The 13,367-nt window shown below is 41.0% G+C and overlaps 1 protein-coding gene across 1 annotated transcript; it reads right to left on the minus strand.

Moving 5' to 3' along the window:
- Nucleotides 1-12,073: 12,073 nt before the first annotated feature.
- Nucleotides 12,074-12,985, minus strand: LOC115628926 (homeotic protein female sterile-like). The gene is made up of 2 exons (XM_030525188.1): nucleotides 12,890-12,985; nucleotides 12,074-12,742 (listed from the first exon to the last, which is right to left on the minus strand). Exon 2 carries the CDS (start codon nucleotides 12,722-12,724, stop codon nucleotides 12,227-12,229), a length of 498 nt encoding a protein of 165 aa, XP_030381048.1. The 5' UTR covers nucleotides 12,725-12,742; nucleotides 12,890-12,985; the 3' UTR covers nucleotides 12,074-12,226.
- Between the last annotated feature and the right edge of the window lie 382 nt (nucleotides 12,986-13,367).

Here is a 13,367-nt window from a genome sequence, read left to right on the forward strand (position 1 = left end):
CCATATCCGCTGCGCGACTGGATAGATAGAGTATCACGAAATGGTCTTATAGTGTGTAACACCAAAAACGAACTATCCATAAATTCGATTTGACAATTTAGATTAGTCTGTCTGTATGTTGCGTCCATTTGTCTCCAAAACTATAAGAGCTAGAGTTCCAAAACAGATTGCAGTTTCTCCTAAAGTTTGTGGTTTTAATGTTTCTGCCGAGTATAGTATAATCGGCTAAATCTTTTCCTACTTGCATGTTCTTGGATGTATTTAAGACCAAATACTATGTACATACATATATACTTGTAGACCGGGGACCCCCTCGTTAGATGCTGTTCCAATGATGAGCACTTGTGGTACTGCAGGCATATATGGAAGCGTATACAGAAGTTGGGTTTGGGCCACTTTGGCGCTTGACAATGTTTTTCCTTTAATGCAACTTCAGTTGGTCGAGAGTTGCACAAAATATGGCCCATTGGACGTGATAAGTTAGCGGCGTACAAGGCACAACATGCCATGATGAGCCATTAGGCGCTTGTAAACGAGCCTCTTCGCGATGCTGAAGCCGCCGGCCCCTGCCTGCTCCAGAAGAGAGACATTGGCGTTGCAAATTGGGTTGCTTGCCATTCCTGTTGCCGCTGCGTTGTATCGCCAGATCAGCAATGGCGCTCATAAACATGAATTTGCTATTATTGCCAGCAACAACAACAACAGCAACGACAACGACAACAACAACATCGGTGGCAACATCGACACTGACGGCACTTTGCAGTATCAGCACTGATTAAAAGCCCGGAATTTGTTTATTCAATTAAATGCATAAAACATAAAGCCTGCATACGAAGTTGGGCTCTATCGCTCTTTATATGCCCTTTACTTCCTATCCTCGTCTCAGCTGGGTCCAACTGAGTGCAGATGAGACCCTCACCTGGCAATTTAGGGGCTTGACAGCCCAAAGAGACGTTGAGAGTCTCTGAGATTCTTGGGCTTCTACTCGTAGTTGCGTGTCAGTCAAAATGAAAACAGAAACGGAAAAAAACGTTAAATCTGTGCAGCAGCATCCATCAAAGTCACACACATTGGCCACTGACAGGCGAACAGGCGCGGAGGCAGAAGACAGACTTGGAAGACGGACTGCCAGAGGGATGGAGGGATCCATAGACGGGCGCCCAATTACGTTGACCAAGTGACCGTTCGCTGGACGCTCGTTGTGTGGCTGCAACATGTCAAAAGCGGGCCCCAAAATAAGCACAACAACAACAACAACAGCAGCAGCAACAGACAACTCTCTATGCAACAGAATTCACATTGTAAATTTGGCGAATTTATGGCACAAAAGTGTCCAAGCCTTCTCAGGCTCGTATTGTAGAAGTGTTTATTTTGACGACGGTGACGATGACCATGACCATGCTGCGTAATCTGATCGCAGCACCACCAACTGATGCACATGCTAATTAGGCCATAGGCCTCCAAAGCCTCACCAGCCAGTCTCGAATCGTACTCAGTTGGAGCTGGATTTGGATTTGGTCACATTAGTTCCATTTTGTGTAAGCCCCGCTCAAGTAAAAAAAAAAACAAGTGGAAAAGCTAAATTCGGGTGTCCCGACTTTGAAACACTCTGTGCATATGTATATGTAGAATACTTATCAAAAAAATAAAAAAAACTTGCACAGCGTATACACATAAGTCATCTTTGTGCAAAATTTTGTGTCTGTAGCTCTTAAAGTCTCTGAGATCCAGGTGTTCATACGGACGGACAGACAGACAGATAGACATGGATCAACTCGTGATCAGGAATATACATACAAGTATGTATATACTTTGTGGGGTCTGCCACTCCTCTTTCTTCTTTTTATATTTTTCAGCTCGCGCAAACCTAATATACTCTTGTATACTCTTTCATGTACAGTGAGTAATTTTTTAGCTTTCAGAGTCATATACTCAGGAACAAACACATGTTGTGGGATTCCTGTTAGCTCGTTGAGCATTGCCAGGCTCCAGAACATTTGTATGCTTTCTTTTCCAGCTATATTTTTGCGATACCTAAATAAACAAATTTAAAATTAAGCAATGCATTGACCATTGCAATGGTCGGATAAGTACAAATATTCGTGTGGGGTTTTTTTTTTAAAAAAAATGCCCTAACATCGATTCTCTATAAATGAAATAGCCAGAAGTAATCTCCCGTCCTTTACAGCACCCATGAAACCCTATACTACAGTTAAAAGTAGGGTACACAATACATATATACTCGATTAAATATTTTACAAATGAATGACTTGCATTCTGGATCCATTCCATCATCGGTTCAATGATAATGGTAAAGGCGATTTTTTTAGTGCTTTTTCAAAGCCTAGAAATAAATCTACACAAATCTATATTGTAACTTTTCTGAACTATTTGTTCCGTCCACAGACGAGAGCATGTTTCCAAACTCTCAATGAAGTCCAGCCATTTGTGTATTTTGACTGCAACAACAAACAATTTATGTTTTACTTTCCCTATCAAGATCAAGCAATACTTCTAGTGTTAATGCCGTTATCTGTGTTATTTATTGTTTAGCAGAAAAGGCTTTTCGCGCAGGTTGAATCTTTTCAGCACAACACATACTCGTATATACATACATACATATGTATGTTATACTCATAAAAGATAAGGCAATAATAGTCAAAGCTTCCTTTTTTGCATCTAATATGATTTTTGCCGTGGACCTAAATATACATACTTGTATATGTAGTATGTACAAGTATATCAGAAAGATGTATAATTGTAAATTGGATAAATTCTTGCAGAGCTTATTGTTCACAGTTGAACTAGTTCGGCTGTTGCCACAGTAAGACAGTGCTGTTGTGGCAGCAATCGGATGAGAAAACTACTGAGATGCCACCAGTGTCGGGAGATTGCCTCGTTTGTCTAATCCAACTCGAACTCGCCTGCTGGCCATATCAGTGGCGTGTTCATATCATTAAAATCAAAATCATGCAAACGTTTAACTGCATTGATCTTCGTACAAAACTTGTCGCAGACGTTGTTGGTGTTGGTGTTGTCATTGTTGTTGTTGTTGTTGTCGTTATGTTCAGACGCCGATCGCTCGTTTGCTGGATCATAAAAACGAACAGTTACAAGCAGTTGGCAGTTGCAAACGCGCAAAATCTGCGCTGCAAATCGTAAAATATATAAAATAATTACCACAGCTCTTGACGACACAGACACACACACGCACATACACACACACACACTGGCGAGTGCATTGAGAGATATTCACGTTGCGGGATTTGTTTAATGCCTCTGTCTCTTGGAAAGTTGATGCTTGTTGTGGCTGTTTCAAGAAATGGCTCACAATTTGTAATTGAATGTAAATTGATTTCACCTACCGAAGCATGTGTATGTGTGTGTGTGTGTGTGTGTTGGCTCAACAATCTACTTGACTCATAAAATTGAGCATTTTATAGCGCGCATCTTGGACACGGCGACAACGAACAAATGCCAGTTAAAACTTTATAAATTGGCCCCAAAAGCGCGTTGACAGACACGCACGCACCTTCATACCAACCTGCTTGCCTGCCCCTGACCCTGCCCCCGACTGTGCCCGTGGCAGCCCTATCCTTCTACCTTCTACCTATTTGCCTGCCCGACCATTCCGACGCGTCGTTTCACTGCTGATGTGCAAAATATTATCAACAAGTACACTTTAGGCCATTAGCAGGCAATTTAGGACTGACGTTCCGGGCATAAATTGCTCGAATGTGATAATTTTGTGAAAGGTGAGCACATTGCTATCTTGAATTATGTCAGTTTCGTAATTTTATGCGAATCTTGTTAATTGCGCATAAAGCGATTCTCGGACTGGCGGCCTGCAGTGAAACAAACGAAAGACTTAGGCAACAAACGCGGCAGCTGCAACAACCGCGCATTTGCAACGGCCAACAAACAACTTAAACAACATGCCACAAACAAATGGGGCATTGACAAATCACAAATGAGTGTTGAAATATTATTAAGCGCTTCATGTTAGTATCTCCTTGAATATATCTGGATCAACTGATCTATCCTTTATACTATATATATATAATATATTTCGCTATTCGGTAAACACGGTTGCTTTCTATGATGGCGCGATTATTAAATGTAAGGGAGCAGGCACTGGATTCTATTATACTATTCTATTCTACTATTCTATTCTACAATTCTATTCTACAATTCTATTCTACTATTCTATTCTACTATTCAATTCTACTATTCTATTCTAATATTCTATTCTACTATTCTATTCTACTATATGATTAGCAAATAGGTTAGATGGAAAATTGTCACTGATATTTGAATGCATTTGGTATATACTTAAATGCAGGTTTAATCGAATACTATAATGCTCAGCTTAGCCATACTTTGTCCAATATTATAAACTGCGAATAATCTCCTCTGGACACTTCTCGGCTATTCCCATGCCAAGAACATAAGCAGACTTGATACAAATCTGACGGAGGTTATTTAAAAATATGATTCCCTACTGATTTGAAAACAAGTCGAACAAACAAACAAACAAAGAAACAGTATATACAAGTAGTAGTTGGCAATACCCATAAGCTATATTCCCCCGCATGGCGGCATTTATGTTTGTTGGCTCCCCCACAAGGTCCTCCATTTAACTTATGCGTCCTCCGCATAAAATTCAATTTTCGAGCAAGTGGCTTTTTTGTGGATCGTTTGCGAGGCAGCCAATGGTGTCTTCAAAATCGCATAAATTGCGGTTAATAACGTGCGCTTAGGCCACAACTCATGTCAAAATGCATCAATGGCCCATATGGGGAATATTTATATTTCTGTGCAGCTTGCGATGTGAACATCTGAAAAACCAATAAAGGTACCACCGGCTTCGGGCGCTTCGGCTCAAGTTGCAACGAGCAGCAAAGCAAAGATATGACTGCCAGGCCAACGGCTGGGATAAATTATTTCGGGACAAGCAAAATATCACTTCGATTAATTTAAACAAAGGCCAAAGCTGCGACTGCGATTGCGACTCTGGCTGTGGTTGTGACTGTGACTGCGGCGCCGATGCAACACGAGTATGTACCTGCACCAATGCAAATAGAGTTGGCATCAACATCGACCACTTTCCGACTTGCCTGGAATTGAAAATTGCAATGTGGAGGCAGCTGAGCGACTGGCCTGAGCAAGCCAAGCCAAGCCAAACCGATCCGATCCGATCCGAGTCGAGCCGAGCTAAGCCGCAAGCTTGCCACAAAAGCCGCCGCAGTGTGCTTGTTTATTTGGAATTGAACTTAATTTGGACATGATAAGTTGCTCGGGCGTCGTTGTTGGCAGGAGCGGCAGTCTTTCAAGTCAAGCTCTGGGCCAGCCAGTCTGCAACTACGGAACGAAATTGATGTTTTACTTGCAAATGCCAGAAAGACAATATGGAGCAATGTGATAATGGACATTCGGGAGCAGAAATAATCAAGAAAGTGCAAGTTAAGAAATTTGAACCCACCATAGTTCCACCATAGTGCTCCCAACTCTATAGTCAGAATTTTGAAGCGCCTCAATAAATCCTTGCTCGTACAAATAACATATTATGCCCAGGAACTCTGTTCCCTCCCACAAATCTGAAAGCGTTCCTTAAACTCATCAAGCTGTTTTCTCTTGTTTCAGAGGGGGTTTATTGCTCAAGGTACATACTTGTAGGTATGTACTTAATTAGTTTTTTGTTGGAAATTTATGCACTTCGTGCAATTTATTCTTAAATAAAAGACAGAAGGAAAGAGAGAGACAGAGAGAGAGAGAGAGAGAGAGAGAGACGTCCTTCGAGACCTGTTTGAGGACCTCATGCTGCAACGTTCAGTTCACAGGGCTGTCAATGCTCCTTTTTCGGTTAGCCACACGCAGCGCTCTTCACAGCAAAAGTGTTTTAAATTGCATACTCGAACACATGAAAAACAAGCAATTTAGAGCAATTTCGATTAAAATCAATATTTACAGGGCCCGGCTGCAGCAGCCCAGAACTCAGTCACAGCCAGAGTCAGAGTCAGAGTCAGAATCGGAGTCGGAGTCACGAGCGCCATGCCTCAGAGATTCAAGGTGCCCCTCTCCATCGCCCTCGCCAGCGGGCGTATTGGACTGGGAAACAGTGCGCCAAAATTACAAATTTAACATGAAAAGTTATAAATTATGCGACGATGATGAGGATGACGACGACGACGGATCAGAGAAGAAACGACCAAAAAACACACACAATGAAATGAATCCCAATGAAAACCCAGGCTCATGTCCAAACAAAAACCCATGCGCAAGCCCAAGCCCATGCCTTACGTGTAAGTGCTGCGATCAGAGAAATAAACAAGACGATGGCCCAAAGCGACCAAAAAGCAGGTCGACTGGAGCGGGAGAGTCGAAGAACCGATAGCCTCCGCCTGACTAAAGAGCTGTTGATGGGCTGCTCTGCTGCCAGTTGCCTCTTGTCGTCGTCGTCGTCATTGTTATTATTGTTGTTGCTGTTGCTGTTGCTGTTGCCGTTGCTGGTTTGCTTTGGTAATCACCTTTTGTTATAAAGACTGTAATTAGGGCTTCATTAAAAGGGTGGTCCACGCTTGTCTTCGCCTGCATGCCAGTTAGCCAGTTAGCCAACTAACCAGCTAACCAGTTAGCCGACCAACGTTGATTGAAAACGTCCAGCTTCAGAATTCAGAATTCAGCATTCAACATGCAACATTCAGTACCGGCTGGAATGTAGCGCCGATCAACATTTGTGACACGCCCACCGCGCACGCCTCATAAATAAAGTGAAATGTGCGTGCGGCCCCAAGAACTGAATCTGTATCTGAATCGGCCTGTTCGGTTCCGTTCCGTTCCGCCACGTTCCCTCCCGTTCCCTCCCGTTCCCTCCCGTTCCGGCAAAAAACAAATAGCGATCCCTGCATAATTATAGCATGCACAAAGTGTTTTTTTATGAAAGGGCGGACAGCTCGACCGCAGTTTATTCACCTGCCCAGCAGCGGCAGCCCATCCAGCCACAGTTATGGCATGGGCTTGTGTCTAAGGACCTACCACGCGGACATCGTCAAAATTTCACGCCTTGCAGCTATTTGCAAAAATATGAAAGAGCCAAGACACCAGCAAGCACACTTAGACGCTCACCAATAGGATACCCTTTACCCTACTTGACTTGACTTAGAACGACATTCTCAATCATATTTTTTGTGTTCAGTACTGCTCGTACTTTTGTTCACGACCCATCGAGGCACTGCGTGAGCACACGTATTCCCTTTCTACGTACTCACGAGAAGGCACATTTGGGGATATGTATATTTTTGGTTGATAAAAAAGTCCATTTTGTGTAACATGTCAAAGGTCACAAGAGAAGCGCTAATACTTTCTTGGAAAAAATTAACTATGAACAAATTTAAGATCTTGATATCGCTTAAAAAACCATTGTTAAATATCTTAAGTTATAAGTATAGGAAATAAATAAACATGTTGCAAAGTGAAAAGCAATTAATCACTATCCTAAATTTGTGATTGTTCCCATTTAAACACATTAATATTCAGATTCCGATTGATATCAGTTTTCCAATGTCTTTAAGAATGCGCAAATATAAAACGAATGTATTGCCTTAAAATAGTGACAAAAGTAATTTTAATAAATAATGTGAATCGTAAATCAAAAGTTGTATTTACTTGTATGATAAAATAACTCTCTTTTATCATCGATATATAAATAAAAGTATCATTATATATGGATGCTACGTGTGCCTTAAAATATTTTCAGAAGTAATTTAAATAAGTACTGTAAATCGTAATTCGAAAGTTGCATTTTTGATTTAAAAAATAATTCTCCCTCTCTTAGTTGATCACCAATATATACATAAAAGTATCATGATATATGGATGCTACCTATGTCGTAAAATATTTTCAGAAGTAATTTAAATAAGTACTGTAAATCGTAATTCAAAAGTCGCATTAATAAAATAATTCTTCCTCTCTTAGTTAATCACCAATATATAAATAAAAGTATCATTATGGATGGAAAAGTATCTATATGGATGCCAAAAATAGTTTCAGAAGTAATTTAAATAAGTACTGTACATCGTAATTCAAAAGTTGCATTTAGTTGATCACCAATATATAAATAAAAGTGTCATTATATATGGATGCTACCGGCAATAAATGCCATTTGATAGCCTCAAAAATCAGGGTACAAATCAAAAATTGCACCTCGACATGAGGCTCATCCGACTTTCCCCGAACTACATATAATACAAGTAGTTGGCCAACATCTTGTTTATACTTCTAGTTTCGAATTGGAACCATCAACTTATACTAGCTAGGTATAAGGCGCGCTATATTTGTGAGTTGAAGCAGTTGTAAGGCTCAAGAAAGTAGTGTACACTGTGGAGAATAAAGGGGGCAGACAGTTGTGTTGCATGCTGCAAGCTTTGTGATCCATGCTGTTTGCTCTGCTAAATGTGGGCGCTTAATCTTGAGCGCAATAATTAAAATGCAATCAAATGCGGGCGCAGTTTTTATTCTTGTCGTTGTCGTTGTTGTTGTTGTTCGTTTTCGGTTTTTTCTTATTTTTATTTTTGAATGCAGCAAACACCTGACACGCACTACTCCGTACGGGCATCGATCAATTGATCGGCCAGAGATAAGCGGGCAAAACTGTCAACGGGAGGAACACAGAAATGGGGAATAGGCATATTATTTATGGGTATTTTGAAAATGACTCTTGTCGGATCGGATCGGGTCGGATCGAATCGGATGCGACCAACTGTTGTCAATGCCGTCACTGTCGTCGGCCATCCACGCCCGCACTTGCTGATCCGTTCGCTTATCGCACGCTCTCCGGCCTCCCATCATCTGTCTAGGTCTTGGCTCTACGCGCTCTGATATCTTTGTCTCATTGTCGTTCCCTCAATATTTTATACGAGTATGTACCTTTGTGTCTGTTAGACTCTTCCCAATTCTGCCTTTGCATGTGCGTGAGTGCGTGCAGGTTCTGTATTCAATTTGATCTTTTGGCAGCTCATTTGTTGGCTTCAAATCGAATGCTGTTGTTGTTGTTGTTGTGGTTTCTGTTGTTGTATATAACGCTGCGGGTTGTCTGCTGATGACCCCCTCGTCCATTGATAAGAGCGACTGTCGACGTCCCTCTGCGAGTGGCGCCTGCGCAGAGTTCGTGCTGCCGCTTCGATAATGATGCTTTCGATGATGCCGATGATGCCGATGATGATGATGAGGTGAACAGATCGGGCTAACCAGCAGTCCGGAGAGTCCCAAACAATGTGTCATTTTAATGTTCTTTAAAATGATTTTTATTGTGTTCATTGTTATACGTTACACTTGTGCCCCGTAGGCGTTGATGTTGTTGTTGTTGTTGTTGTTGTTGCTGTTGTGGCTTCAACAGTCATAAAAATTTATTAGTTACGGCTCATTTGTGCGTCATTGCAAACAAGGTAGGCAAATGCATATACAAATAAATAAACAAATAAACAAACAAACAAACACCGTTGCAACAGAATGAGAGAACTGAGAACAGGCAAGTGCCACCTGCTGTCCGCCCCTCTGGCCATCGGTTCACCGTTGCGTCCAGACATCCTTTCACTTTTAATGAACGGCGACGCGATCGCTGCATAAATCATCGTTCGAAAAAACCAACAAATGTCGAAAGTTGTCGCGCTCATTAATGGTCTCTGTCCCATTCCCAGTCCCAGTCCCCTGCATCGATCCAGCAACTAAGACCACGAGCACAGCCACAGCCACAGCCACGCCTTGCCACGCTGCCAACGTTAGGCCCCATTTCACGCTTCACGCTACCACGAGATCATTAAATACTTTTAGGAGTGGCCTGGAGAGCGCTGCCACTGCTATTGCCACTGCCACTGCCACTGCGACGCCGACAGCGACAGCGACATCAACTGCAACATCGACATGCCCATGAAATTAACGCTATTAATCTATTGGATTACTTGAACGGCATCAAGAAATTAACTTGCCACATCATTTTTTAGATGGCTAGTAATTTTTATGACGTTCTTGTTGCCGAGTATTGCAGGTGCAAAAGGACGCCAGCATGAGGCCACGTGCAGTCTTATCAAAGTCCCAATTCAGTGTGGGATCTCTTGACTAATTACGGCTTTCCAGCCACAACTTCTGATGTTGAACCGAAGTTCCGAGTCGGGCTCATCATTTGTGGTATAATGAGATGAATGGCAACGGCCAGAAACCCCTCAATCCTCTATAACTTATTCTAATTATGGCTATAATTTACATTTTAAAGAAGATAGTACTGCAGCCAAAGTTCTGAATAGAATAAGACATCATGTGGGGCATGATTAGGAACTATGTCTTATGTCTTTTATAAACACAAGAATCTCTGCAATAACTCACAAGAATTAAAGCACTTGCTGGATAAGTCTGCAACAGGTATGATCGCTTATCCTGATTTTTTTCAATATAAAGCGTTAAGCTAAAGTTTTACATATCGTACGAATTTTGTTTCGAGGAGGTTATCGATTCGTCTGTATTCAAAAACAATTTTTTTATGTTTGTTGCCTCAGCACATTCGACTGAGTGGACCGATTTTGATGATTCTTTTTCCATTTGAAAGCTGGTGTTTTCCGAATGGTCCCATTTCAATTTGTTTCAGTTCCATGGGAATCCATATAAGTCTTTAATTTGCATTATAGTAAGTATAGCGAATAACTCAATATGACGCCAACCGATTTCGATGATCCTTTTTTATTTGAAAGAACGTGTCTAAAGAGTACTTTAATGAGAGTTTGGTTAGGTTATGTAAAAGAGGACGTTCTTAAGTCGACTGTATTTATGATGGTCACATTTCAATTTGGTCCGATTCTGACAATGGGATGGGAAACCATATAAGTCTTCAATTTGTCTTAAGTATGTGCGCGACAAATGGGCGAATAACGCCAACCGATTTCGATGATTCTTTTTTATTGGATTGCATCCATGAGAAAACTGCCTTAAACATACCTCACGTAGTCGAAATATCTGAAAATTCTATTCCTGAACCGGGTGCTGTAACCTCAAAATCATCCGTCACTTTAAATGATAAAAAAGAAACATTCTCTGCACTAGACCTGAAGTCGGTTTTTTAGTTGTATGTTCTTTTTGACAAAACTGACCTTAAATAGGAATACATTGTAATCTTTAAAGCTCTATACTAGTCTACTTGTACATATATGTATTCCTATATGGATGCACTGGGATGTCTGGCTAATGGGCGGATTCGTGTCCACATGCGCTTCTATTGTTGCTGCTTAAGTATGTGGTGTGTACATACACGTATGTACATACTTGTATGTATGTACTTTATTTATTAGAACAGCTGTGGCAATAACAACAGCAACGACAGCCGCATATCGGTCCAATGAGCGGCACACAACAGTTTCCATCATCAATGGCGAGAACAATGGGACTCATAGAGGCAGTCAGGCTGCTAACAAAGGCTATAGGAAACGACCCATTGAGCGGCTGGCAAAAAGTGGCAAATGCGAGGCCTGGCAATTGTTTGAGTTGCGTTGCTTATCGGGCTTGTTAATCAGTTTACATCGGCCTCGCTGGCTTTGTTCAATGGGAATGGGGCTGCCTCTGTCTTACAACTGCAACTGCTATCACGATTGTTGGTTGAGCGGCCGAGCTCTCGGTTTTATATTACCATCAAAATTATGTCAAAATTCTGCGAGGCACAAAAGTGCGAAATTCGGTGCGATTTGACACGTGATTAGAAGAGCAGCAGCAGAATGATGGGAATGATGGGCGATTCTGTGACTTTTGCCTCGTCCCGCAATTCCAGCTCATATCTCATACTGAGGCATGCAATAGGAGTAGGAAGTGTGCAATATCAGTGCAATATTTATATACAATTTCTTATAAGCCTTTTGATCCTTCTTCGATAATGCACAAATTGGAGCTGCACTATTACTCTGCATCTACTCCCTAAATCACTAACTGGAGGTATTTGCCAAATTTGAGTTCAAAATTAGGGGGGAGACGTATTCATTTAATATAATAATATACATTTCATTTACAGAATATAAATAAGTTGGCAAAATATAAATATATAAATATAGTATAGTTATATTTCAATAAGATAACACATGTTAATTATATCAAGAGCTTGTATTAGATCGAATTATCGGCTCTCTGAGTGTAGGATGCGCTTATTGTATAATGATTGTGTAATGATGATAGCGATAATTACAACTATGCCTTCCTAAACATACGAAAACTTGCGCTTCTTCTTATCCTTCTTGGGCTTAACCACCATCTCCTTGTCCAAGTCAATTGGCACAAGCCTGGAATAGAACAAGTCTCGCAACTCCTTTCCAGCGATATACACGGGAGTACCCTCCTGATTGTACAACATGCAGTTGTTGAACAGCAATTGAAAGTCTTCCAAAGCTTCGTCAGCCTGCCAGTAGTAATTATTCTCCAATCTCTTCTTGATTGTGGAGAGATCCATGGGACGCTTAACCACTTTGTGGTAATCGGGAATTCCCAAGACAATCGAATTCACTGGCTTTTTGAAGTGTTGGGACCAGCGACTGCGCCAGAGGAAGTTCAAAACCTTCTTCAGCTCCTCCAACACGTTGGTGTTGCGACCGGGACGACTTGGCAAAGGCAAGACCGGAGGCTGTACGATCCCATTCACAGGATATAATAATGGTTCGATGCGTGGAATAGGTGCGGACTTCATTTTATTTTCAGCCATGGCCTTCACTTCAAAATCCTAAAAGAACTGAACTTGGACATAGATTTGCATTTCTTTTTTTTATAATTTTACCTAAAAACTCACTCGCTTGTTATAATTAATCCAATAAGTCAGATGTAATTTTTCCTAATTGCCTGAAAATATTGAACTACAATTATTATTTACCTCTCGACTTCTGAAGAAATTTATACAATTTTTTTTCTTCAAAACGCTTAGAAATAATAAACTCTTGTTGAGAGCTTTGTGCCTTTAAAGCTTCACTCCAAAATCTCTGGTATAGCTGCAATCGATTGCTGGAAAACGCAACTTTTTTTTAAGGCAGTCAACAAAATTTATAAATTATATTTACCTTAAAATTTCTTGGGGAATAACACTTAGATGTTGCTACTCCAACAACTCAGACAATAATGAAATTATCGGGAAAACTCCTGCCTTCTCCATTTGACAGCTAGTGCTTTGGTAGCTTGATTTTCCAAGACAGGATATCCATAAGCTTTGCAAAACGACTGGTCTCACTAAAAGGGAGATATGTGATTCTTTATAAGCCGTGAGAAAAAAACCCACACATACTATAATAAAGAGAAATAGATAACATGTTATATTTACATAAATGATCGGGAAAACGAAACAAATCCAAATCTCA

Source organism: Scaptodrosophila lebanonensis, unplaced genomic scaffold (assembly GCF_003285725.1).
Source record: "Scaptodrosophila lebanonensis strain 11010-0011.00,11010-0021.00 unplaced genomic scaffold, SlebRS2 tig00000129-arrow-arrow-pilon, whole genome shotgun sequence".
NCBI lineage: Eukaryota > Metazoa > Arthropoda > Insecta > Diptera > Drosophilidae > Scaptodrosophila > Scaptodrosophila lebanonensis.

Bases quoted from the DNA above. Each gene is read 5' to 3' on its own strand.
- LOC115628926 (XM_030525188.1), bottom strand. From the start codon at position 12,724: ATGGCTGAAAATAAAATGAAGTCCGCACCTATTCCACGCATCGAACCA.